Here is a 27684-nt window from a genome sequence, read left to right on the forward strand (position 1 = left end):
AAACTTTTTAACCAACTCCTACATCAAATGAGTCTAGATGAGTGCTGAGGAACATTCATGAGCTTCTTTCAAAGTAGTATGCAAATCATAAACAGGCCTCCAAGTCAAAGCACCAAGAATATTTTGAGAATGGAGCATTTCAAACCCAACTGAAACCGCTCACTGGTTGATATCAATTCTGAAAGATTTCAAATGCAGATTGTAGAGGATTGATTTAGATCCCTTTTTAAAAGACTGGAATTTAAGACCCTTTAACCTTTGCCACGCTTATTCAGACTCTGAAGGCTCACACACATGAAAATCATCTTCAGGGATATAGAGGAAATAAAAGAATTTATTTTCACACAAATGACTTGGCAGAATTGGCCATCACCTCCTACATTTTCATGAAACGAATACATATATGTTTAAGTGCATTTAATGTAGAGATAAAAGAAACAAACAAGCTCAGTGAAATCAGTGTTAAAGAAACGAGAACAAACATAAATAGTAAATGTAATTCAGAAAGAAAAATAAAAACAGGTACTAAAGCAGTCGTCAAGAATAAATATGTACACCGATGCAGCATCACTTGTTGAATATACAGATACAGGAAAAGGCTTTTAAAACAAAGGACACGTGTCCCGGGAAGAGGAACATATACGGCTGTAATCTTTAGAACTGAATCTCTCAGATGTTAAAATAGAAGCTTTATAAAAGCTGGAAACTATCAGACGTTTGCATTAACAAGACGGGTTAATTACAATATTATTGCATCAGGTGAAACGAAGCCTACCCCACTACAATAAAACAATAAAAAAATGTCAGTTAAAGTAGGTTAATTAACAGCAGGGGTCAACACAGGTTAATGATGCTCATCCGTTTAAACAGAAAATCAAATGTTAATTTGCCGAAACATCCAACAACACGTGTGGACGGGATTAAAACAGATGTGCACAAATATGATGCGTCTGTGCTTAGAACCACGAACAACACCAACCAGGAGACTGAATAGGGAAACACACAAACACTGCAACTGTAACACACACACACACACACACCATCAATTTGTCCTTCATTTTTTTTTTTAAATTAAGCTGAACTTGACCAAAGCCGTGGGAATCAAACACAGTACCATTTCCAGTTGGGCCCCAGTGATGCAGTCTTAAATCAGGCATTGTCAGTTTGAGTAGACGTACTACACCCCCCCAGTTAAGAACGGTGTTCTCTCTTCCTGTGAGTTCTCAGCAAAAATGACTAACTGGATAAATCATAAAGATTGTGAACAGTTGCTTCGCCACCATCACAGCGCAGATTTCACACAGGAAGCCACAGACGGCTGCAGGACGATGCTGATACTGCCAAATATCAGTACGTCCCCAACTTCAGCGTAGTCTCCCGGCTAAAGACCATTTCATCTGGATTGGGAACGTCTGTGTAGACCTGAAGCTCCAGTTTGGACAAATACAAGTTTGTCATATTTTACAGGTACCTCTAACATTATACATATTGACCTGCTCTTAGTGTCAGTCAAGGTAAAGGAGGTGGAAACGGCAAGGAGTGCCCCCTGCTGGTGCTCTGAAACAGCAGCATTTCAGAAGAGGTGGGTGGTTGAACGGCTGAACGTGTGGTACTTCCTCTCAAACACGGAAGGCAGATTGACCATGGAAGGGGAGTGGTGCGCCTGAAGCAGAAGAAGAGAAAAATTACTTAGAGAGAGAAAGCACTTTAAAAAAACAAAACAGTTAGTTATATGTTAATAACCAGCTGCCCTGTCTAAGTATGTGTGGTGCAAAGGCCTCCCCCAGAATGTTTTTCAGCAAACTCACTCAAAATTCATCGTCTCGGGCTGCAGCTGCTGACTGTCGTCCCAGTTTCAATTCAGCTTCAGCCATTCATATTTATACAGCACCTGATCTTAACGACAGGTGCTTTATATTTTAAAAACCCTAAAATATTAGAAAGAGTACCCCAACCAATCCGACAAGCTCTTTTGAGCAAACGCTCAGCAGAAAGGAGGAACCTCTGGCAGAGGGGAAACCATCTGTGACGGGGAAACGATGCCAAAATAAGAACATGGAAAGACTTGGTTCTTCAGGCTGATTAACAGGAGCGAATGAAGAGTTCTGCCTAGGCCTAAGTGGGCTTGTCCATACCGTACATAAAATATGTAGGGTGCTCAGGGCCTGAAAAGTGAAGCCAGTGGGCAAGTGCATTAAACTGCTGTCTTTCTGATGGCCAGCAGGAGGCGACTCCTTCAGTTTCACAAACAGGTCCAGCTGTATAGAAGTCCCGCGATCTATGACTTCAGTAAAAACGTTTCTAGCTTGAAGGCCTCCTGAATGCCACATTTTAACTTTCTAATTCGTTGTGAACCTCCAAATTGCAGTTGATGGCCTACCGTCACCAGAGGGTGGGATCGGAGTCCGTCGGACCACAAGACAAGAAGCAGATGAATAATTTTGAAGACCTTGACAAGAACAAGCTGGCACCTCAACCTAAAGACATGATAGGCCAGCGCAAGCAGTTAACAGCAACTGTCTGTCCCCATTTACTGACCCCCCCCCCATCCACAGAGCTTTTGATATGATTATCAGTTCCATAAGAAGAGCCAATTAACTCAATTTTTATTCAAAGACAATTCCTGTGATTGCTGAGTCTTTTTGAGAAGGCAGCTTGAAATATTTATTACCAGACTTTGTCTGCAAGTCCCCATGAATATGAAGATCTGCATCAATTAGATATTTAACTTTTCCCACAATTAAATAGGATTTTTTTTTAACCTCCCACAAAGGCAATTTAGATAATCACCTGATTTATCCGACTGCTTGATTTTTTCCTGATTATGATCACTGTACACTGTACACATGAAATCATAGCACAATCGGTGAAAGCTGGAATAAACAAAGCAATAAGCTGTAACAAAGTAAAAAGAATGTCTTGAAAGACTTTAAAATTTTGCATGACAATTTGAATAATTAAATTCACGTGTAAGTATGTTTAGTAAGTGCTCAGTGATCAGCTTCATTTTAAAAGTCTATGCAGAGACATGCATGCATCCAGAAATTATTCAGTCCTTCAGTTTTTGCATGCATAACTCTTATTTATATAGATTTAATTAAAATTGATAAATTTATTTTGCTCACTAATCTACAACATCTGCAAAAACATACTTCATATACTTTGTAACGGCATTATATCCTCAAGCCTGTGTGTGTGCATGAAAGCACTAAGTACAAAGTTGCGTTTATGTGGCACAGCCTCATTTTAATTACTGAAAGAAAGAAAAAAAAAAAAAAAGACAAAACGCTGTTACTGGAGTCTCTAAGCTGTTCAGTCCAAACCCAGCACTGAACTAATAGAGATGTGCAACCTTTGCCAACACAATCACACTTTCCACCTGGCTTTAATAACACACACGGCAACTGCTGTTTACAAGCGTTTTATCAGAGCCACAATTTAGCCAATACACAGCAGCAGACTGTGGCTGCTTGCAGTGATACAGTGCCAGTGTCGTGCAGAGGCATTTTCACTCCAAACATTAAACTTTACCGAGATGTGTTTTTTATTGGACTAAATTAAGATGAGTTGATCAGAACAGCATTTTCTTTTTTTTTAGCTCCACGTACATCAAACTGAGGAGAGGGTCGTGCATGTGAGCTGCCACTTTAGTTTTTACATTTAATTCTAGCGATCATACATCTATGTCTACCAAAAACAACCTGGTAGCATCTGTGAGGACGCGTGAGCCTTTCAACGGCTTTCAAGAATCAACACTTCTTCATAGCTTTAGTCTCAACTGTGCGCTGCACTTCACTGCAGGAAGTACGGCAAAGGAGAGAAGCAAACAATGAATTCATCAAAATATTTCAAGTCTGTGAGAATTTGGACACATTCAAGCTTCAGTGTCTGAATTTGCGTTGATGTTGAAGACTTTCTTTGTAGACAGAAAGTCAAGTTTCTTCTTTTTGTACAGCAGCAGACACTTTTGTCACCATACTGTTATTGCTGTAGGTGCTTCACCTCACTGCTTTTGGGTTGTGCATGTAGGAATGTTGCCACACGTGTCATTATCTACACGACATCTACATTTATGATGTGAACAAAAGCTCCAATCGTGCACCTATTTATTAAATAACATAAGTTAATTGATTCAAACTTAGCTGCTAACCTTTTCAAGGACCCCCTTGTGCATGAATGCAATGGTCACACTCCACTTTCACTTTATGACCATCTGAACACACATGCATTTGTGATTTTTGACTGAGCCAAATGTCCACGTCAAAAAGCCCAAACAGCCGCCTTTAATGGAAGTCTGTAGAGTCTGTGCCAGAAAAAGGGGCATCAGGTCGGGGGCACCACCAAGACCACGTCTGCAAGCTCCCTTCAACGCCACAAAAATCCTTCAGACTGCTCCTTTAAATGGCATTAATGGCTGCGGGGCATCACGTGCCCGGTGACTCAGCGTGGTTGAAATGTAGTACAGATAGCAGGTGACCCTCCACTAAACATTAAAGCTCAAATAAAAAGTCAGACTGACTTTGTGAATACATTGACATTTTAATTTTAACGTGCTGTTTTTGTGTTTTTGTGTCCAAACACACAAAGCTCGCTGCATACGAAAATTAAAGCAGTGCTTTGACATTTTGATTTTTATTCTTGATATTTTCTTGAAGTGGCACTAAAAGGAGCGGCTTTGATCAACATAAAGATCGATATCCTCTCGTTTTATAGCTCTTAATTTCAATGGTAACTGACTGTATCAACCCCGTTTTATATTCAGGAGTTAATGCAAACAGCTCACTGGAAAATGAAATAATCTATTCGTGACATCATGCCTTTATAACCTATATAACATACTGTAAACCCCATATTTCACAAGTGCCACCTGGTGAATATTCCCATCCACCACCACCACCACCATCATTATTAGGCAATCCAAGTAATTCTTCAGAACAATTACTCCAAATCAACCCTTAAAACCTCCACCCTTTACACCAATCTCCAGTGGAGAGAAGCATTTACACACAAACTACTTGAACCTCGTTTGTGGCGATCAGACTCGGCCCGTGGAGCGTGATCTTTTTATTTTTAGCTGTAATTTTGCAGGGTCTCAGCTTCTAAGGAGTTGATTTGGGACTAGAAATGCACCAGTGGTATTTCGATATTAAAAGGCAAATGTTCCAAAACAAGTTAATGAGGATTAGCTTAAAATGGAAAATGAATTGGTGCACCCGAGGTTGAAGGTGGACAACAATAATGTTTGCTCACGTCAAACTCCAGGACGAAGCTCAGCGTCATTTAAAGCAGACTCTCTTTGCGGGGACTGGTCAGGAGAGCCTTGTGTGGGTCCGTAGGAACTTGAGGATTTCTGCATGACTCAGGAAAGACCCTACTTTTGACATTAACAGTTTGAGGAGCTGGGGACCTCGGCTGGAATCCTACAAAGGGCAGAGGTCTGGACACATCTTTGCCAGATTTGGGCTGGGAATGTTTAGAGTTGAGCTGAGTCGTGTTTTGGACAGCCGAAGCAGGAGTCGAGGTGGGGGGGTTTAAAGAGGAGGACTCCTGGGAAGCAGGGAGGCTGGAATGAGCTGGCTGATTAAGTAAAGAATCATTAGAGATGGGCTTAGATTCTCTGGTGACAGAGCAAGCATTAAGGTAGAGGTTTGGGCCCAACTCAGGAGCGGTTTTGGGGCCGGGGATATGGGTGGGGTTTTTGGGGGGCGTGCAGGGGGTACGCATACAGACAGGGACCCTGGATCTGATAGGGGGGTGGTCCAGAGAGTTAGAGCGCTGCACCACAGCACTGCTTTTGGTAGAATCAGTCAAACTGAACGTTGAGGCAGAGCGAGGCATCTACGGCACATAACAGAAGGGAAAAACACACGGAGCAGGTTTTACATTTAATGGAAAAAAAGAAAATATATGAAAACAGCAAGAATACAGACATGACGTAACACAAGGGGAAAGGACATCATCACAAGGTCAAACAGATCAGTGCAGTAACTGAAAGTTCAATACAGGACTTTTGATGGATCAGCTGGCACAAATGAAATATAATTGTGTTGTCATTAATGTATAATCACCTGGGGGTAAATCCTCTTTCACAGAGCCTACCATGTGGCACTGCAGTGATTCTACATTACCCAGAACAAACAGACCAAACTCTGGCTCCAAACGACATTTAGCATTTTCCTATACGCCTGGAAAAACGGGAAGGCCAGGAATATTCATTTGGCTGCAATATAAACTTTCAGTAGACTCCACTAAATCATAAATACACAAATACTACATTAGCTTGTTTGCTAATTAGTATGCTTTATCAATCAGAAAGATAATATTCAACACCTCGCAAAAACAATTTTATTCTTGGCCATCAGGATTTCATATCATTTGTGGGATTATCTGAAAGAAAAACCTGACAAAAAGTATAAGATACATGAATCTCTATTCCTCACAAACCAACTGAATAAGCTGTGTTTTGTCTCATTTCTAAAACCTTCTTCACTTACTGTCTGAAAGAGGGGCTCTGCATACTGCCACTGCTCTGGCTCCATAAATAAAACTCACACAAAATCATCTTCTTTAGAGCAGCTTTGAGTGTTTACACGCGAGTTATTCTGCTATTTACACACATGTACCATTAAAAAGAAGCAAGTTATCTGAGATACTTATCAAAGGAGTGAAAATGCTGGAAAATGGGGAAGTGTACTAATACTGCACACCCACTGGTTTAAGGAGAATACACTATGATTAAATTGCCATTGAAACACAAACAAAAAGGAAAACAAGCAAGAAGATTGGCAAAGAAAAGCAGTCCGACAAAGAGGAGAAAGTCCCAGCACATTTAAGACCACAGGCCCCTTTTTCTGCTTTCTAATCAAGTTAGATGAAAGCAACTGACACCAACTGGATGGGTCTGATGGAGAGATCAATTACCTGATTCTCAGCAAAAGGAGGGAGATGGAGAAAACAGAGAAGCAATAAGGAACAGGTGGACAGATAGATGCTTAGAGAGACAGACAAGCTCTTAGTATCCATCACTGCCATCATTTAGCACACACAAACACACAAACTGTAATAACTGAGTTATACTGCTGGTGAAGGTGAGCATCATAATACAAGAAATGAGACCATTTGTTTCAGTTCGGCTACATTAGCAGCACTTTATGCCATCATCCTATGACTGCGTTAATAATTCCATGTAGATAAATAAACTTACAGCGAGCGTGGAGCTGCTGCAGACACGGTTTTCACAGCTCAGCCTCTGACTTCTCTCATCTGAAGGACTGCTGGCCATGAATGCCCTCTGGATCACACGCTTTGGGGTCTTGGTAAAAGAAAACGCTCTTGTCACCTAGCGCGCGCGCGCACACACACACACACACACACACACACACACACACACACACACACACACACACAGGAAATGTCAATTTCTGTTTTGTTGGCAAGTCTCTGTGATGGGTGTAAAGGGTAGAGAAAAAAATAAAGCCTGCCACTGCAGGACTCCACTTTTGTCCACTTATTGCACCATGAACACTAACATTTCGAGCACACCTGCTCTTCATCTTTGTCGCAGGTATTTTTGTATTCAACAGGTTCTATTTTCAGCCGCCGCGTTTTGAGCATCTGTAGCTGAAACTCATTTTTGTGTGTTTGCTCTTAGTGTTCATCACTGCTGAAGCCACATGCATGACTAGAGAATAATAACAAAACTACCCGCAGTTTTTCCATCAGGCACAGCATGGGCAGAGTAAAAACACGTGAAAGCTTCCATTATCAAAGTACAGTCTGCTCAATTGTCACATCTGAGTTTTTTAAAAGGGTAAAAGGGCTCAGAACCAGAAAAACACAAATTTGTGAACTTCAGGTGTTTCTACTTTAATTTCACCATTTTCTTTTTTTTTTGGTCAATAGTTACTTTTTACTCAAACACTATATGAGGGGTGATTAAAAAAAGTTTAGGGGATGGGTCTACCCAAATGCCTGACTTGGACCATCTCCCATTTAAGATCATCTACTCGGGAACGTTCAGACAGATTCCAGCACAGCTTCCACTTTTTTCCACTCTGCAGTTTCAGCACGGACCTCAAACTTGAACAGACTGCAGACATTTTTTGGCCACACCAAGCCCTTTGTCCGTTTCCCAAAAATGAAAAAAGTTGAAGACACGCTGAAGGAGATCACATTACAGAGCTGCAAGTACGAGGAGACAGCAGGATTCCAGGGTATCCTAAAACTAACAGACCAGGTGAAGGAGATGATGATCGTTAACAGAAGACTGGCCAAACTGAAAGCTTTTTGATCAGAGCTTTTTGACCAACTTACCTCTGAGACCTCCAGAAAACTCCACAAGCTACAGAATCAAACACGCTGGACCTCAGTGGAGGAGTTCATCAGAGAATCTTTCTTAAAATCAGATTTGACCACAGAGAGGGAAACGAGCTGCACTGCTGAGCATTGTGTTGCTGTCTTTTTCCATGACAGCCACTTTTTCTATTTAGCGTTTACATGCTGCCAATGTCCGCTCCCCCACTGAGCCAATTTTCTGGGCTTCTCACTAAATATTCAAATCATTAATATTTAGGTGTCAGAATTTGAAGTGTTCATTGTTAAAGGCCAGTTCTTCGACCTTTACCTTTTTAGAGGTTTTCTTGATGGCCCTGGAGGCTTTGCTCAAGGTGCTGTCCATATCCTTGGTGCTGACCTGCAGTGAGTCTGGGTCTGTACACTGAATGAGGTCCTCCTATTGACAAGACAAAGAGACAAAAAAAAAAAAAAGAAAAGCTCCAAAGTAAGTATAGTAAATAATGACCTGAAGAGTGCAATTCAAGTAATCAGTACAGATGGATACATTTTACTCTGTTGTTGAAATAGTAGGCTGGTATGTGGAGGAGGATTAACACAGTCTTTATTTCCTTCTCTCCCTCACCCTGCAGTGGGCTTTTTAACAAGCTGAAGTCCTCTCATTGGTATTCACATTGCAGCTCTGACCCAGTGAAAAAAAGCATTAGGAATGCAGCTGTGTGGCGATTAGACACAACAGATGCCAACACCGCCCCCTGCTGATTGCTCTGCAAAATGCAGAAGCCTGAACTGAACTTATCTTCCAGTGAGCTCAATTATCCGTGAGCTGAATCAACACCAGAGAAGTCGGATTTCTACCATTTTCCATTACTATTAAATGCCTGTTAACACTGCATGTCATTTTTTCTTGCATTTCTTTTTTTAAAAATCCAGCTGCAAGACAAGAACTCATGAGGAATACCAGGCGTTGTGTTTGCATCCTTTACAATTCTGTGTCATAGAGCTACATTGTTGTGCAAGCCTGGATGATACTGACTGAGTGACATTCTTTTCTTTCCATGAACACTGACACCTCATTAATTCTTACAAGTAATTTCATGTCACATATGAAAATGGATGAACTGTAAGGTATGCATTTGTAATCTTATTTAAAAAGACAACAAAAAAAACCCAAAGGTGATCGTGTGTAATTCAGACTGTATTACTCGGTTGATAGCTTACTTTTTTTTCATAATTGTTAACATGTCGGGATAAATTTACATCAACCCTGTTAACCTATATTGCTGAGGCTTTCCAAAGCTAACAAACTAAATTTTAAAAACACTTTTCAAAAGTATTTATATCCACATACAGTCAGGCAAAATTAGCATGTTTTATGGAGAATCCTCTGCAGTCCATACACCCACAAACATCAACAGCTGCTTTGCATATTCTCTGGTGATCTTCCGTCAGCCACCCTTAGATGTTTGTGGGATCTTAAGCTGCATATTAGCAAAGTGCTAAGCTAACTGATAGCTATCTGAGAGGATTTATCACATTGATTCTCTCAGCCAAGAAATCATCAAGTCTTAAAAGAGGCACAGGTGCAACAGAGGTGGTAAGGTTGGGTCATCAGCCTATTTTAATTTCATTATTCCAGTTTGTACCAGACCCGTTTTTGAAGATCCACATTCAGTTTGAGGATCTCTCAATCAAATCTGATGCTTCCTGTTCCAGTTCCTAATTTACCAGAACACCAAAATGGCCAGTAGTGAAGTGCCTTTTCCTTCAGCCTGGTGAAGGTGTTGAAACCTCGATGTAACCAATTTGTTTCAGGAGATAGTGAGGAAAAAAAAAAACAAAAACTTTGATCCTCCTGTTAAAAAGAAAGAAAACTCCTTCCTTGCCAGACAATCTGTCAACCTTTACATTTTCTTTTCTTTCTCTATATGTACGAGTGCGTTGCTTCTCACCGCATCAGCCCTGCAGATGGTGTTGGCTACATGGCGGCAAAGCGTTCGCAGCCAGGCGCTTTTAACCGTTTCCTCTCCGGCCAGCTGGAAGCTGAACAACAAGTTCTCCTGTTCAGTCGGAGGGCGAACCACCAAGGCAAATGCATTCACACACTCTGAAGGGAGGAATTGAAAGAGTGAGTTCAGGACAGTGACACAGCACAAGAGGGAAGATAATTAACAGTGACAATAGTAAGAGGGGGAGGAAGAAAAAAAAAAAAAAAAAAAAAAAAAAAAGAAATCAGCCGGTGAAGAGATGGAGTCAGAAAAAGAAGATCAAGGGAGAGTGTGAGATAAGGAGACGGGAGAAGAAACTGTTGAAATTAGATGAGCAGAAAGAAGTGACGGTGAGACTGCTGGGGGTGATGGGTTACAAAAGTCAGAGTCCTCTTGTGCAAAAGAATATTCAAAAGTTCATCTAATGAGTGTTCAGCAGTCTGAGCTCGAGTGGATTTCTTCTTGTGTTTCGAGCTCCGTGCCTCTGCAGCCGGGGCGTCCTTGCTGCGCTGCAGTCGAGGTTACAGAAACAAAGTACGCTCTAAAAGCTTAAATGAAGAAAAAGGATGATAACAGCAAACAAACCCTGGCTGTTCAGAGGGACTGCTTCTGGAGAAATTAAAAAAACTTGAAACATTCTCAGGGAGTTTGAAGCCGGCAGTTTCTCTTTTTTTTTTTAGATTGTTTTTTTTGTTAGTGTCCAAAAACCCTGAAAAACCTTTAGCTGAGCTACAAAAAAACCAAAGACATGCAGTTAATAGCACACAGGACTGATACAGGATTTTTCAAAAAAATACTAAAGAATTCAATTATTTTTCAATCTTCTGCACCACCCATACTTGGAAACAGCTTTGCCATCAAGTCTGTTCCAATAATAAAGCACAAAATGGCAACATTAACAAAAAAAAAATAAGAACTACTGAAGGGCGTTGGCCCACTTGCAGCAACAACAAAGTGTAGACTGACACCCAGACGATACGCAGAAACGTCAGGATGCAACTTTCACATGTGTGCACGTAGCCACTTTTACCTTCAGTGTCTTGCAAGTCGAGCACTCGTCTGATCTGAGACAGCGGCATCAGTGCTATGTGTTTCAGCGGGGGCGGCGGTCTCGTCTGTCCCAGCGGACTCTTGAACGTATTGATCACCTTGTGTCGCTTCCGTGCGATCTGCAGAGATGCAGACAGGAACTTTGGAGGCAAGTGTGAACAAAGTCAACTTCAAAGTAACGCCCTGTGAGCGTGGGCACATTTTGCAGTATGTGGGTGAAGCTGCTATCGATCGCTTGGCAATAAATCAATGATGCCTTCATAGAGGTAAACGATGCAACTCATTAATGTCACGTTAATTAGGAGATGAGAAGGAAGATAGAAGAGGCAGAGAAGACGGGAGAGAGATGTGGGAGGGGATAAAATACAACAACACTACAGGTCAAGAGTTAATCAATGGCTGCTGATGAAAGAGGAGAGTACTGAGGCCACCCATGACAATAGTCATTCTATATGTTTAAAAAAAAAAAAAAAACACACACATGCAGTGTGTAGCTGCTGAGAAAACACACACACACTCACTCACTCACTCACTGGCTCATTAGGAGGCGTCGCTGACACTTCTGAATCAGTGCAGCCGCTAACCTCGTCTCTTTCATGATTGCCTGCCATGTTCTCATGCTGACCCTCTGCTAATTAACACACACACACACACACACACACACACACACACACACACACACACACACACACACACACACACACACACACACACACACAATGTGCATTCCTGATTTAGCATGAGACTTGCACAGCACATTCTGAAACACATGCTGAGAGTCTTCCAAAACCTCCGAAACCTTTTCCTTTTATTTTTGTTCTTATAATTTTTGGGGGGAAACTAAAAATCCAATCAATAACAGCTCAGCATACGTAAGGCCAGGCTAAGCAATCTTGGGTGCAGTGGATATGGGACATGTGTGAAAACTTTGAAATGTAAAAAGCCCTGTGAAAAGACTAAAGTCACAGTTGGAAAAATACAAGTTAAATCTAATAATAAATCTAATTAGTCTCCACCCTGACAAAAACTACAGCTTTATAACAGCAGGTTACAGTTGAAAGAACACATGAAACTACCATAATTTCAGTTCATCAATATTCCTGCATTTTTGCCAAAAGTTCAGTTACTTATTAGCATGCTCAGAACACTGTTGAACTTTCAGATGGACTTTTGCCAACTTAGGACATGCTGTGAAAGATCTTTTGAGACAGCACGCTGTGCTCTCGGTGCCATCTTTGCAGGAAACTTTGCAAGACGAGGAGTCTCAAGTTTCCTACATTTGTAGCCATTTTGACTCAATATGGACAGGGTGTACCCAGGCTCTCGCTCTATGACTGCTGGGATAGGCTCCAGCCTCTGTATGCCCTCATTACACCTTAAATGGAGTACATGCCTGCATAAGAGCTTCATCAAGTCCAAGTAATTCCAAAAGTTGCATTGTTCTTGAAAATGTAGTTGTGTATGCAAGAGCGCGTTTCCCATCATCCAAAAATGTAATTTGCAAGACATTTTACGCTAAAAAGAAGCATATATATTTATAAACAGGGAAAAATAACTTCTTTTTTTTTTAAATTGCAAACCTCTTGTGAGAAGATCAAATTGAAATAAAGGAAAAAGTGAACTTTTGCATGGAGGACTTAACATGCTCAGCTGTAAACAGGTCAGTTTTTCTTCTTTGCCTTCGCAGACGTTCTACTGTTAAATAAATATTATTTCTAAGACATCAAGCATTTCTTTCATGTTCACAAAAAGAACATGAGTTATTCCCATTGTGGACTTGAGCACTACTTTCTTATACATTTATTTCCAATTTCTCACTACTGTGTTTAAAACCTCTGCTCCAGAACTGAACCGGCATCCATCAGCCCATGAATTGTAATAATTTTAAAATCTCCAGTTTATATAATTTTTAGTTGAGCCTAAAGCTGGGCGCAGGCTAAAGATTGTTTCAAGTCTGGCCTGTTAAAGGTAACCTGTTCCCGGACTACGGTTACAGAGGTAAATAAGTGTAAATGCGTTCTGTGTTTGGGCAAAATGTTTATGTTTTCATGCATGTTCACCTCCAGGCAGTCATTGAAGAGGAACAGTGTGACATTTTCTCCACGATCACATGGCTGATCTCCCAGGGCGATTGTTTCTACGCGGTAAACCAGGCTACGGTGGGATGACAGCAGGTTGGCCTGCAACGAGAAACAAGGTGGTGAGTAAAAGGTAAAGAGGGAGGCAGGAAGGCACATCCAACAGCTCTAATAACTCAGTTTAGATGGCAGCAGCTCCAAACAGACTGCCCAGCAACCACAGAAAGACCCGTCACTGTCCCAAGTTGCACTTCCAGGTTATTTGGAGTTGCCAGCAGTTTTCTGTTTCTGAGTGCAATACTTTGCAAATCTCATAAACCCATTTTATTCACAACACAGAAAGCCCATCAAATCTTTAATGTCTATAAAATGATGAGAAAATGTAACATTTTAAGAAAAATATCAATTTGTTGGCAGCAACAAGTCTTTAAAAAAAAAAAAAATGAGGAGAGGGCATCCCAGGATAAAATCTAGATGGGAGCTTATGCTGCTCTAAAACCTGTATACACCTTTCAGCACTGATGGAGCCTTTCAGGATGTGCGGCTGCACCCCCCACACCATCAGACATGCAGACTTTTGAACTGAGCCCCGATGATGTCGGATGGCCCCCTCCTCTTTAGTCCACAGGAGTAAAAGTCTCTCCATGTTTTCCGAAAAGAATTTCAAATGTTGATTCGCTTGACCGCCGAACAGTTTGCCATTTTTGCCTCGGTCCACTTTAAACGAGCTCTGGCCCCCAACAAGACGGCAGCATTACTGAATCACGTTCACAGGCGGTTTCTTCTTTGCACGATCGAGCTCTAACCTGCATTTGTGGATGGCGCAGCAAACTGGGGTCAAATACGATGATTTCTGGAAGTGCAGCTCGTGCAGAATCCATGACAGAGTACCAATACTGATTTTCAGCCTTCCCATCGTGCACACAGAACCTTTTGATAATATTATGTACTGTAGATGATGAGATATTCAAAGGCTTCACAATTTTACATTGGGGAACATCATTCTGAAATTGGTCCACAATTTGAAGATGCAATTTTGTGCAGACTGATGAACCACTGCACATCTTTACTACTGAGAACTCTCTAAGATGCTCTTTTGACACCCAATCAGATTACTGACTTGCTGCCAATTAACCTCATTTGTTGCTAAATGTTGCTCCAGGTGTTTCTTTTTAGTGTCACTTACTCTTCCAGCCTTTTGCTGCCCCAGTCTCAGCTTTTCTGATTTGTGTTCCTGCCATCAAATTCAAAATGAGCCAATATTCTTCTTAAAATGGAACATTTTGCTCAATTTAAACATTTGATACTGACTGATTTTAGTTTTCTATGTTCTGTGAATAAAATATGTCTGAGATTTGAAAATGACACTACACTGAAACGATCTCAGCAACGACCCAGACAGACACACAAACAGCATCAATCCTCAAACTTACAGGACAACCATCGACTTCATAAACAACATCAAAGATTTGCTTCTGGCCTTCAGTCTTCCTCTTGTCCTCATTGATGTGACTAGGAGAAAAGACGTTAGAGAAATTAATGTTAGTAGTGCTGGAAAAAAATAAAAAATCCAATTAATCATTTATTGGGCAACTGGAAAAATAATCAAAAATTCATTATTCATCAGCTGTCTTAGTCTTCTAAGGATGTTTATTTCTGTTTCAAATATTGATAATAAAACAACCATTAAAAATCCATCTGCTCTGACTGGCAATTCACAACGGCCATTTTCAGCCAGTGCGAATTAAATATTTGATACTTTTGTCAAAATAATAAAAAACAAAAAAAAAAAATCATAAAAGGAGACAAAAAAATAATTGTTACAACAAATAGAGCTTCATATTTGCAAGAACCATGACCACAAAAATAAAGAAAGAAATAAAAAATAAAAACACAGCAATTTGATTTCTCTAACAAATTAGTCACCAAAGAAGTCTTTACGCTCCACGTTCAGAGTTACTGATTTCTGGAACAAAAAATAAAACCAGCGTGAAAAAAATCACGCGATGTATGAAATCAGCCTTTAGTTGTGATTAGACGGCTTCTTTAAAGGACATTAAATCAGTGATATCAGCGTACTGACAAATACAGAGTCACTTGAAGCTGGTCACGGCTGATGACTGTCTGCTGTGTTGTATCGATTGTGCCTTAACTGGATATTTAAGAATGGCGTAATGAGGAGGTGAAGGACTTTTAAATGGTTAGAAAATGTCTCTTCCTTGTGTAACAGAGGAGCACATAATCCAAAATTAAAAACCCTGTTGGTTAAAATGCTTTTGTGAGCGTTGAGAGTTTCCTGTTTTAGTGGCGGCACTCCACTGACTTCTACCTTGCCGAGTACCTTCTGGTAATTTCAGGGGAAATTATTATAGCCAACTCTTTAGAACACTCTGACCCAGTTAAAGCTACATGAGAATGTAAAATGAGATCAGTTATCACAGATGTGATGCGCACCGTCGGTAAAATGTGTCTCCAGCTGGAGATGATCAAAGTCCAGGAGTGCGACCTTAAAGTTAAACTGCCAAATCTAATTAATTTAAGTAGCATAACTGTTGACTATACAAAGTGTTTTATTGTTCTCTACAAGCATGCACCTGTGTTAAAAGGTGCAAGAATATCTGCAGCCAAATTCTGGCCTCGCATGTGTCGAGACTTAAACAGCTTCAATTATTTCTCTTTTTTTGTTGAATCCTGAGTGAACAATGGCAAATTATTACAAGCTGAATATGCATGATGGTCAAGACTCATTATGATAGAAGAGAATTCACAAAAGTGTGAGAAAATGTACAAATGATCAAATAACGTTAGCTGGGAGAGTGTCACAAAAGCGAGGTTAAGGTCACGCCAACTCACGTCATGACTTCTTTCAGAGACTCAATTGCTTTCTCCAGCGTTATCTTGTCTGGGTTGTCATCTGATGTATGTTTCTTTATGTCTGCAACAGAGCAGAGAATGGCAGAAAGTTTCATACGGAGGAGACGGGAGAGAAGAGATGAAAATCACAGAGAAAGGTGAACACAGAGGAAAAGAAACTACAAAGAGGTATCAACAGGAGATAAAGAAAGGTGGCAGACGTGAAAGGGGAAAGATAAAAAGAAAAGGACAAAGAGGGGGTGTCATAAAAAGTTCATCTTAACTGTTTTAACAAAAAGGTTGTGCATGTATGTGTTACCATTGAGTAGAAGGGCCACACTGGGCAGTCTCTGTACTGGCCTGATGAGCAGCTCCACCAGTGTCTGCCTGCCACACTCCGGCTTGGCCTGGTTGATCTGTAGGATGCAATCAAGAAAGCCAGTTTCATTAGGTTACAGAGCTGTGGGTTCTCTACCGTTCAGAAGGTCGGTGGTTTGATCCCCGGCTCCTTTACTTTACATGTTGAAGTATCGCTGGGCAAGACTCTGAATCCTAAGTTGCCCCAAAGCATCAACTGGAGTGTGAATGTTAGGTTAAAAGCACTTAGGCATAGAAAAAAAAAGTGGTTTCGTGTGTGTGTGTGTGTGTGTGCGCGCAATGGTGTGTAATTGGGCTTGTAGTAAGAAAGAATTTAGAGTGCTCAGAGTAGAAAAGCACTGTGTAAAAACTAATCCATTTAACAATTACCATTTAGATCATCTGAGATGGTGTTTATATGCACTTCATTAGTCTGTATTCAGATTTGTTCGAGGTCATCTTCTCACACATGTCCACCAGCTTCCAGTGCGGCAGCTATTATGTTGCTCCCTGGAAGCTCCACAGACCTCAAACTTGCACACAGAGCGAACATGAACTTCTGTTTTAAATTCATGAGATGAAGTATTGTTGGTGATGACACCCTGGTCTCCTGCTACAACCACAGCAGTCCTCAGTTTAAGAGTCCACAGTTTCTGAGCCTGAGGGCAGCACATTACGTGAAGAGAGACACTGGGAGCATGCTCATTGTTTTTTTTCCTAGCGTTGGTTGTGCACTCTGATTTTGTCCCCCAGGGTCAGACTGTCAGCAAGAGATCCCACTGTAACGTCCTGGCACATAACACTGAACACTCAGAGGAAACAATCTAAAACATGGGTGTGCGCCACGTTGTGTGCACACTGAAAATGCATACTAGGGTTTAATCCCGGGATTCGGGATTCCCGGGAAATGCGATCAGAACCATTTCCCGTTTCCCGGGAAACGTTAGACGGGAAACCGGGAAAAAAGTCGTGCGCGTCGATTTGACTTTCAGAAAGAAACGAAAGCTTCAGAAAGTAAATTTAAGGAAATATTGAGAGAAGGGTTCGTTTAATGCGAAAAGCATTACTCTTCATTTCAGGCACGTTCAGCCTCCGTTTAAGGCTTCAGCTTCATCTCAAGCGTTTTAATAGAGGTATTACACAGTTGTACTTTTTTCCTCTTTAATTTGTTGAAATCGTAGGCAATGTGTTTACCCTAAGGTATTTTGTATTATATAATTTTATATTATTATATATTGTTATATTGCATTATATAGCCTATAAAATATGCCTGCCCTGAACAATAAAGAAATATCTGTTTAACTTCGAGTGTTTCTTTTCCTCGTTTGCAGCCGCTTACTAACAATCATGAATTAGGATACGGGCCTAATGTGTGAAGAAATTATCATGAAATAGATACTTTAACATATTTCGCTTTTAAAATGGAGTTGAGTAAAATGTATATTTTTTAGGCTATAAGGATTGGCCAGTTTTTCAAAAGACGATTCACAGCGAACCTACTTTAACCCTCAGACACGGTGTTATAAATTTGTTGTTGCCAGAATGGCAATGACCAAGTCGTAGTGCATTACTCAAGGCCCTGTGTTATGCCATATTATAGTGTAGTACGGTAGTTAACTTTTCAATGACTATTACAGCGTTCCACTGGTGGAGATATAGCGCAACAGATGTCGCCACGACAGCGTGGCTGAGCCTTTATCAGTGCTGTGGAGATGAACCGTATTGTTTTGCACCAGCAGTTGTAAAATATCTTGGTATAATTCCATGTACAATGCAGGAATATTTGAATTATATTTGTTAAGGGAGTGTTGAGGAACGATACAACACCGCATAGCTCGAGCACTCGAATGTCGAGATGTAGGTTTTATTGCGTTAATCAAGCCAACGTTGCCCCCTACTGGGCATAACAGGACATAGCTGGAAAGCTACCTCTACAATATCACAATAGGTTAAGGCCGACACAGGCTACAGAAGGCCTAATTAAAATAAAGAAAAAAAAAAAACTTTTTCCCGGGATTCCCGGGAAATGGCTCATCATTTCCCGGGATTTGATTAATGTCATTTTCGGGAAAAATATTAAACCCTAATGCATACGTCTTTTCTTGCACACAAACACAATTTTTGCTCACCATATGGCCGCACTCACTAGATTTGGCAAGTTGCAGGGAGGACAAAAGGAAGCCGCCTGCCCAATTCTCAAAATTAAAACTCAAGTTGAAGGAGAATGATTTTGATAAATTGGAGAAGAGTCAGCGTCAATCATAGATGGACAAGTGCTAGAAGACATAATGTGACCTCCCCTAAAAAATTTAATATTTGCAATTGTAAGCAGTCCAGAGGACAGTGAATGTGAAATCTGTCAAATTTAAACCAAATGAGGCTTTTGATTTTTATGTACCAGTTCTCAGAATTATTCGCTCAGACCTCATATAAAACCAAGTTAGTGCTATCTTCAGTTGTAGTCAAACTTGTAATCAAAGCCTTTTAAAAAGTCATTAGGTGTAAAGGTCACACACAGAGCTGGAAAAAGACAAAGGGCCAAATATCAATGTTCTCTGGGAGGAATCAGGTTTCTGTAGATTCCTCAGTTCTGCTACAGATTTAAACCTGTCACACACTTCTGATCCTAGAAGTCATGAAATCCACTAGGTAGGCAAACACACGCAGACATCAAATGCAAAGTTCCTACCTTGAGAAATGCATGGAAGCGTGGCTTTTGTTTCTCACACCGAACAATGGTCTCTTTGCTCATTTCAAAAAAGTTGACAAAAGGGGGATAGGCCTTCACCAGCTCCTTTGACTAGGAGGAGGGAAAAGAACAAGACAGAAGCATCAACATGAAAATCCACAGAGATGAGAATGAATTTTATTTTAGAATGGAAAAGAAATTCTTTAAAACTAGTTTCAGTATACTGATGTTAATTTCTCAAACAGGGACAGCGCCGGCTCTGACCGGCTGTTGTAAACGATCATCGATGACAGTCACTGATTTTTCTGCACAGCTTCAACTGTGTTACAGACTCTGACGGATCAGATCAGACTAACAGCAACAAGCGTGTGTGTGTGTGTGTGTGTACGTTTATATCATGTATAAACGCTGAACTCACGTATTTTAGAATGATGTTTCCAACACTTCTGCTTTCTGACCAGTCTGTGAGGAGCTCCTCAAGGTCGCTCTGATGAACAAGCCAACAGGTCAACAACAGCTCTTTAAATCCTGTCACACTTGTTAATGACACAAACATTAGGGGCTACACAACCTTTATTCTGGTGTGAACTTCATAGATGTCTGGGATGCTGCCAAATATGGTCTTGATCTCCTCTTGGGCCAGGATGGGCCCACCCACCTGCCCCTCTTTTTCCAAAGGAACCTTGAAAAGCTAAAGATGTAAAATAAATATGAGAAATATATAAATATATGCCACGAAGAACCTAGAACGTTCCACAAGTCAAAAGATCAGTGTTTTCAAAGCTTGGTGATGAAATTTGGTCTGATGATGACGTATCAAACTGCACTCAACCCTGCCTGGAAAATGAGTCCTGCGGTATTCTCTTGGAGTTCTTTAACCAATATGAAAACCTGAATGTAACCAAATGGACCAGTCGCACACTCAGTCCACTTGACCACACTGGCAACACGCCCAGATAGATGGGGATTCTTTTCTGGATATTCACTTTTAATCATACGTGAAGAAAAAAAGCTTGAAATTTGAAAATTTTCAGGCTCTTATGGCATCAGGTTTTCTTCTAGTTCATTCACGCAAATGTGACCACGATCATCTGTGAGAGAAGACAGAAAAGGTATAGCATAATTTAACCCCCCACCCCCACCCAGCTGGTTGAAAAATGAAAACCAATTAACAATCTGTCATTCTGAACACCGGTTTATACTATCTGCCGCAGTAATTCCCTTCTGTATAAATACCAAGGAAAACGAAGCATGAACTATGAAATATGTAGTAATCAACAGCACTGCGGCTTATGCTAGGCGCACATCAAATACTAAATGTCTGGATTATGGAGTCAGTTTCAGCTGTGTTTTCCTTTGATAAATGTCACAGTAGAGGAGCCACAGAAGCAGCCTGAAAGTAAGCAACATCAAAAATGGAGAAAATCCAAAATAGATAAAGAAAAGAAAAAGAAGCAAAAAGAGTAAAAGATTCTCAAACGCAGACAGAGAGAAATGGCCAGGCAGGTCATTTTCTCCCTCACTGGTCAGCTGTCTGACTCTCTGCTGGGACCAACTGATAAGACAGGCCAAGTTGCAGCTTGCAAATACACACACACACACACACACACACACACACCTACACACCTACACACCTACACACACACCTCTTTAATGATTATAGTTTAACCTCAAACTGTCGTCAGGGACAACACTCTGGCCAACCTGAGGGGGAACATTAGAGCTGTGCACACCATGTGAACACAGACTCACACCTACCTGTAGGATGGTGCTTAAAATGTCTACATAGTTGCTTTCAGTTTGGTAGAGCTCCTTGGAGACCTGCCACCTGGCTGACTGCTTGGAAAGAACCGGAGTCGAACTCTTGGAAGGCTTCGAACTCTCTGGAGGAACAAAAAAGCCGGGCAGGGAGGCATAAGGTTAGAATAGTGCACTGAAGTACAGGCAGGCAGTGCCAGGTGTCCGTCCACTGTTACAGCACCAATAAAATATTGGCTGAAACAACAGCACATTGTGCTGAATTATTATTCTAAATGTTTGTATTGTACTGTAAGGGAATTCTATGGTATGGGTTGCTGGCACAGTGCAAGTAATGGAACAAAAAGTGTGTGTGTGTGTGTGTGTGTGTGTGTGTGTGTGTGTGTGTGTGTGTGTGTGTGTGTGTGTGTGTGTGTGTGTGTGTAAGCAGACAGGAACACACCTCTGCAGTTTTGTTCCTTAAATTTCTTTTAAAGTAAATAAATTCATGAGAGTTAGCCCTGCAGCAAACCGTGACCATGGCACACAGTGTGAACAACGTGCTTCAGTTTGAGCTTCATAACACTTTGTTAGACTCTCTGATGAATCTAATAAGGTTTAGCTTTGTTCAAACATTATTTACTGTAGGCGTGTTGAGTTTGACACAGTCAGCCTGACCTCACTGATCAGCCAGCGAGCACACCAGCCAAATAACATAATTTTAGCCATCGCTAAATTAACAGAAATTGAACATCCTTTAAAAATCTGATCTGAGATTTGCCAAATCGAGAGTCAATGACAGACCTACAAACAACATTTTCTACATTGCTCTGAGTCGCCTGTAAAGACGACTGAGAAATTTCTTGGCACCTTTTCTAAAACCAAGTTATCAGAAACCGAACCTACCATTTAAGCCAAATTAATATTTAATAAACTATGGTTAGAGTACTTTAATGCTCTTTAGAGGAAGCTACTGCATTAGCTGAAAGACAGGGAAGAGTTTACTTATATTTGGCGCAGAGGCAGTTGGATGCTCATATTTTCATACTGTAGACAACTGCAATGATACTTGTTTCATTATGTGTTGTTTATAGTCGAGCCGTGTCCGTCACCTGTGAGGCCAGGTGACAAACTAGCATACTTCACATTTGTACTCAGCTGGCCTGAGAGTGATCGAGTACTTCACTAAAAAAAAAAAAAAAAGATTCTGTTCTGTTCCAGTGCAAAAAATAGCTTGTCACATTTTTTTAAATCATTGTAACAGAGATCTTTCAATCCGCCAAACACCAACTTTATAAAACCTTCGTATTGATGTCAGACCTGCTAACAGTCTCACCACAGTCCTAACCTAAAACCAAACCTCCATAAGCTCCCTGCTGCTCTTCCTCTGGTTGCTGACGGGCATTTGTTCTCAGGTGGGACCTCCTTCTTCTCTCCTCCCTGTCTGTCCTACTCCTCTCCCTGGTTTTCCTTCTTATTCTATTCCTGGTCACAAAACTGTCTCCTAGTCTGTCCGCTGGAATGAAGAGAATTATGTACAGTTTTTGTATGAAGAAAGACTCAACCGAAACACCCCCACCACCCCCCAAAAATAACTAAAACGCCATCTAAGGGGTTCCTTTAATATTTACCAAAAATTAAGAGTTGCATAAAAGGCAGAGTTTTGCATCCAATCCCATCAATACCCTCTTACCTGCCAATGCCTTGCATGTCTCAGGAGTGTTAGAGATATCAAGCAAAGAGCCAATGGACAGTGAGTGCTCTGCTGATGGTCTTTTACATGGAGGGAAGGGAGAAATCTCTGTTTCCTTGGTGAGCTGAGCCAATGTGTCCTTCAGACGCCGACGCTTACGGTTACTATTTGGGGTGGTGAGGGACAGGAGGGACACGGCTTTCTTCATAGCCGGGCTGTCGTTCTGAAGCGCAGAGAGAAAAGAAAAACAGATAAGGTCAGAGTAACCACAAGATAACTTGTGGGAAAAGTAAAGAAAAAGAAGGTGGGGAGTCATTTCTTACTATGAAATGGATTCAACGATGAGTCCAAAAAGGACAGCTTGGCTCATCTAGCCTTAATCTTATCCCTCATTTCACCATGTTGTATGTGAAAAGTTGCTCAGCTTTTATAGTTCATTATGAACTTGTGTGGAAGTTGTTACATTTTTTTACATTGTTGTTACATTTTTATTTTTTTTTAACAGCAGTCGTTTCCTCGATATTGTGAGGTGTCCGAGACGAAGCACTGATTGTTGCGTAGGGTGGTCATATTTTTGCAAATACTCAAATAGTAATTATTATTTAAGCACAGTTTATGAAACTACTTATTGTTTTAGATTATATATTTTCCCTTGTTTTCAGCAGGGGAGGATATAACAGACAACTACAATCAGAAGGTGGCAGAAACGTGTCTAAGATGTTTGCCAGCCATGCAAACTTTGCCGGGTAAAGTTAGGATGTCACACGTTAGCTCAGACTGCCAATGCCAAACAGCCTATTCTGCTACTGAACCTTGTTTTGAGCTTCTGGTACTCCAGGTACTGACAATCAGGTCTGTGATCATTGGAGGCGATCTCAATGCAGAGAGATATCAAGATGAGATCCTGCAACAAGTGGCAGTCCCATATCTCCACGGTCTGGAACCAAACGTATCCTCCAAGATGACAATGCTACAGAGTGGGGTTTAATCAGCCCGCCTGCAGTCCTGACCTCAACCCCATTCAACACTTGTGGGATCAGTTTGGGGGTGCTGTTCGTGCCAGAGTGACCACCACAATCACACTGGCTGACTTGTGACAAATGCTGGTTGAAGAATGGGATGCCACCCCACAGCAGTACGTGACCAAGCTGGTGACCAACATGAGGAGGAGGAGAAGACTTGGCACATTTTTCACGGGCACAGCCGACATACTCAACTCTGCTGCTCAACCCACAAATGAATCTTCATTTAAGGGGAAATAAACAGGCTTTCCAGCGGTATAAGATTTATGGCTGACAAGTTTCGTTATAACAAAGGAATCAACCAAACACAAATTTCCACACTTTTTGTGCTAAGTTTAGATACACAAATAACTACACCAATTATGCACTCACCTTCTCATAGAGGTACATGGATTCTCCAGCTCGGGCATCCATCTGAATGCTTCCCCAGAACCACTGCTCCCCGAGTTAGGACAAAGAGAAAAGGATTAAAAAATGCTCAATATTATACTGTTTCCTTTGAAAACCATTAAAACTGACAAAGTAAAGAAAATTATACTGTTATATTGATTGTGTGGTTAACAATACAGAGAAACCGAGTTATGTATGTGATTTAACTTCTTCATCCACTGGAAGAGGAACTCTATTATTCATCCCTCTCTGACAGCATCGAGAGGAGAGAGCAGACGGTATCGACTGAGATTTAACCTTAACAGAATTCTGATCAGATAGTTACTTTGTTTCAGACGACTCGCTGTTTTACTCTCATCCCTTGTGTGTCCACTGAAAGAACACCATGTGTCATAGAAGCTGTTCTGAAGCTTTATTGCAGTGTTCGCTGATGTTTAGGAGCTTTAACAGCAGATCAAGAATAATAACAAACCCTGTGTGCATTTTGTAAACATGGCAGCAAAACAGAGTAAAAAATCTTAAATGTGCAGTTTAGATCAAATTGAACGCATACTTTGAAGATGGATGTGGTCTGACCCATGAGAACTAGTCATAGTGGAGTAATGACTTCCTGTTACCTTCAGTAATGGCTATTTATGGGTCAGAACGTCAGTATATTAAAGAGTATTGCACCTAGTGCGATCCCATCAAGACACAGCCTCTAGGCTATATTTTTCATTCCATAATAATGTCAGTAATGTTTTATCCAAGTATATTTTATGTCAAAAAAATGGCCTACCTCTTGTTTGACCACAAAGAGGTTCTTGGAGGGAGAAAACGGCAGGTCCTTTACCGAGTTTTCCTCCACAACCATGTGGGTACACTTTTCATTCCCAACCTCAAGGTAAGTGCCGCCTTTCACGAAGAAAAACAAGGAGATTTAAAATAAATAAATAAAATGCATGCAACAGTGAATCCTTATCCATCAAGCAGGCATTTGATCAATGCCACATTCATTCTGGAGCATGAGACAATAATCTCCAAAATACAGCAGAGGTCAGAAGGACTCAGAGAGCTCTCAGCCCCATGGGATTACAGAGAGAGAAGAAATGGGGGGGTGGGGGCACTGACCATGTTTAAGAGTCCTCTCCTCCATGTTGGCCTTCTCTTCCTCTGAAAACCCCAAAAAACTGAGAATGCAGTCCTGGAACGGAGGCACTTTGAACTCAGTGCGAAACTCCTCGTCGCCTGCGTGGAAATTTCTTTAAAAATAACAAAAATTAATTAAAAAAAATTAAGGTTGAAAAAAAGGTTGGTTAGACTGAAACTATGTCAGCAGTTCTATAAATGCGCTCGTCTTCAGACCTCGACTTTAATGATATCTGGACATTAACATATGTCAGTGTAATCTATCAATGATTAGATAAAAGGTTTTTATTTACTGAACAGTACTGAACTGCATGGGCAAATTAACAATAGTGTGTAATCCAATTAAATATAAAATAATTATGTAATGGCTGCTTAACAAATGAATACTGACATGGATATATATATATATATATATGCAGTATATAATAAGTGATATGAACCATGAATAACAATAAATAAACCAGGCACTTTTACAATCATCTCCTCTGGGCACATACAGAGGTAATAAACATCAGATCTTCATGCCCTGACATGGCTGATCATCATCTAATTTGAACTCTTGTCAGTGTTGGCATCATGTAGACAGTGACAGGACATGCTCGGATAATTCAGAAACGAGAACTTTCACTAACACTGGTTTTATACAGTTTCAGGGTCGGAATTATGCAATTGTAATTATGCATGTGAGTAGTTTTGAAAAAATTTCTGTGCTGCAAGTTCTGGTTCGAGTGGCACCTCCACCGTCCAGCACATCGTCAGAGCAGGAGGAAGACTATTTTCACCAGCTGCAGTCCAAAACAACAGAGTCTGAGTCTGCCCAACTCTTTTGGGGAAGAAGCTACTTAAGTGAGCCGGCCGATTGCCAAAAGATGAGACAGGATGGGCCAGTGCTAGCTGGTTAGCAGCTACTGAGCTTTCAAAATAAAAGGGGTGGGATTGCCCACTAGTAAATTAACCCCAGAAACTAAAATAAACTGCCAGTCCAGTCTGTGCTGGAAACATGTCCTTAAAAAAGGTATTCGACATTCAACTTACACATCATCTCTTCTTTCCCAGGCCTTCAGAATCCATGATGGAGTGAGGATGGGCGTCCCCATGCATACTGCCAGCTGAGGTATGAGGACAAGATACAGCAGAGGAGAACACAAATGGATAAATGTGTAAACAAGAAATGATGCGAAGACGACAGAAATATCAGAAAGAAGGGCGTGACATTCATCTAGGCACAATTTTGCAACTAAAAGATCATCAAGTAGTTCTGCTGTCATCGATAACTACCTCTCCAGTCTGTTTTCATTACTCCTGATGGCCCTGTCACTCAGAATCACAACACAAAATGTGACAGGTAAAAACATTTTCTACTTCAGGCACAATACAAAAACAAGTGTCTGGGGTTGAAACAATTCAGATTTTTTTTTTTTTTTAAAAAGTTAGCATCACACTTTCAAATGGAAAACAGCCTTGACTGCCTCTCACAGCACCAGCGAGTTCACTGCATTTTGTCTTTCCTGCTAGAACAAAATACACCCGTCGCAACACTTTGAGAAGTAAAAGGGCAAAGTGCTGAATTAAAAAAAAAAAACTGAAAAAAAAGAGAGGAAATAACAGAGAAGGAAGAGGAAAGAAAGAAACAGATTAATAAGAAAATAATTGCGAGGATGACTAAAAGCAGAACAGCATCAAGCATCTGTTCATCCATGCAGAGAAATGACAAGAATGACGAGTGTCAATCTATTCATCCACCCACCCATTGATCTCTATTTATCCCCATGGAGGAGGGCACAAAACAGTGAAAACTGCTGGATCCTTTTAGAACTCGGTTTAAAAAGGACCCAACTGGGAATTAAATTACAACTTTCTGACAGACCTAGACATTAGGATTCAAGCTAGGTTGCAGGGGGGCATCACATCAGTCCTGCTCATTCTATTTATTCAAGCGCAGAGGAGTGTTTCACAGTCAAGAGGAGTGGTGTACAATAAAAAGCCAGAAGGAAGAAATAAGTCACTCAAGTCTTCCAACTTTCAGAATATGACAAAGTGTTGCCTCCCATTGTTTTGTGTGTGTAGTTTTGCAGTGTTTCGGGTTACATTTTTATTTTGGTGGCTTGACTTCACACATTGTAGCACACCTTTCCATGTCAGCACTGCTCTGACCCGATGGATAGTTGCCATTTTGGGCACTGCTGTTCCTCATGCACTGGTCCAACAAATAGCTGAAATACTAAACCAACAATCTACAAATGTCCTCAGTAAACAGGATCAAATGTACAACAGAAAAACGGGAGATGCTGTACCCAACGGCTAGGCTGACTGAATGATTCTCACAAAAGAGAAACTTTTTATTTTTAAATGTTAATCCAATGAAACCGTGACAATTCAGCAGAAGGGTATGATAACTTTGGGAGCT

At 40.8% G+C, this 27684-nt stretch overlaps 1 protein-coding gene across 4 annotated transcripts in view; it reads right to left on the reverse strand.

The window, feature by feature from the left end:
- Window positions 1–346: 346 nt before the first annotated feature.
- The window catches only part of ect2 (epithelial cell transforming 2), a 36255-nt gene continuing 8917 nt past the window's right edge, over window positions 347–27684 (reverse strand). The window contains exons 7-26 of one of the 4 annotated variants that reach the window (XM_030728295.1): window positions 26313–26386; window positions 25260–25390; window positions 24928–25043; window positions 24132–24194; window positions 22738–22960; window positions 22405–22560; window positions 21066–21190; window positions 19879–19998; window positions 19726–19794; window positions 19308–19418; window positions 16581–16677; window positions 16262–16343; window positions 14842–14920; window positions 13391–13510; window positions 11311–11449; window positions 10245–10399; window positions 8624–8731; window positions 7205–7339; window positions 5251–5838; window positions 347–1663 (exon numbers count right to left, since the gene is read on the reverse strand). In XM_030728295.1, coding sequence (XP_030584155.1) covers window positions 5281–5838; window positions 7205–7339; window positions 8624–8731; window positions 10245–10399; window positions 11311–11449; window positions 13391–13510; window positions 14842–14920; window positions 16262–16343; window positions 16581–16677; window positions 19308–19418; window positions 19726–19794; window positions 19879–19998; window positions 21066–21190; window positions 22405–22560; window positions 22738–22960; window positions 24132–24194; window positions 24928–25043; window positions 25260–25390; window positions 26313–26386 — 2661 coding nt within the window. In that variant the 3' untranslated portion in view covers window positions 347–1663; window positions 5251–5280. The remainder of the gene's footprint in view (window positions 1664–5250; window positions 5839–7204; window positions 7340–8623; window positions 8732–10244; window positions 10400–11310; window positions 11450–13390; window positions 13511–14841; window positions 14921–16261; window positions 16344–16580; window positions 16678–19307; window positions 19419–19725; window positions 19795–19878; window positions 19999–21065; window positions 21191–22404; window positions 22561–22737; window positions 22961–24131; window positions 24195–24927; window positions 25044–25259; window positions 25391–26312; window positions 26387–27684) is intronic. The other 3 variants (XM_030728296.1, XM_030728297.1, XM_030728298.1) reach the window with 3 other exon arrangements.

Source organism: Archocentrus centrarchus, chromosome 4 (genome assembly GCF_007364275.1).
Source record: "Archocentrus centrarchus isolate MPI-CPG fArcCen1 chromosome 4, fArcCen1, whole genome shotgun sequence".
Taxonomy (NCBI): domain Eukaryota; kingdom Metazoa; phylum Chordata; class Actinopteri; order Cichliformes; family Cichlidae; genus Archocentrus; species Archocentrus centrarchus.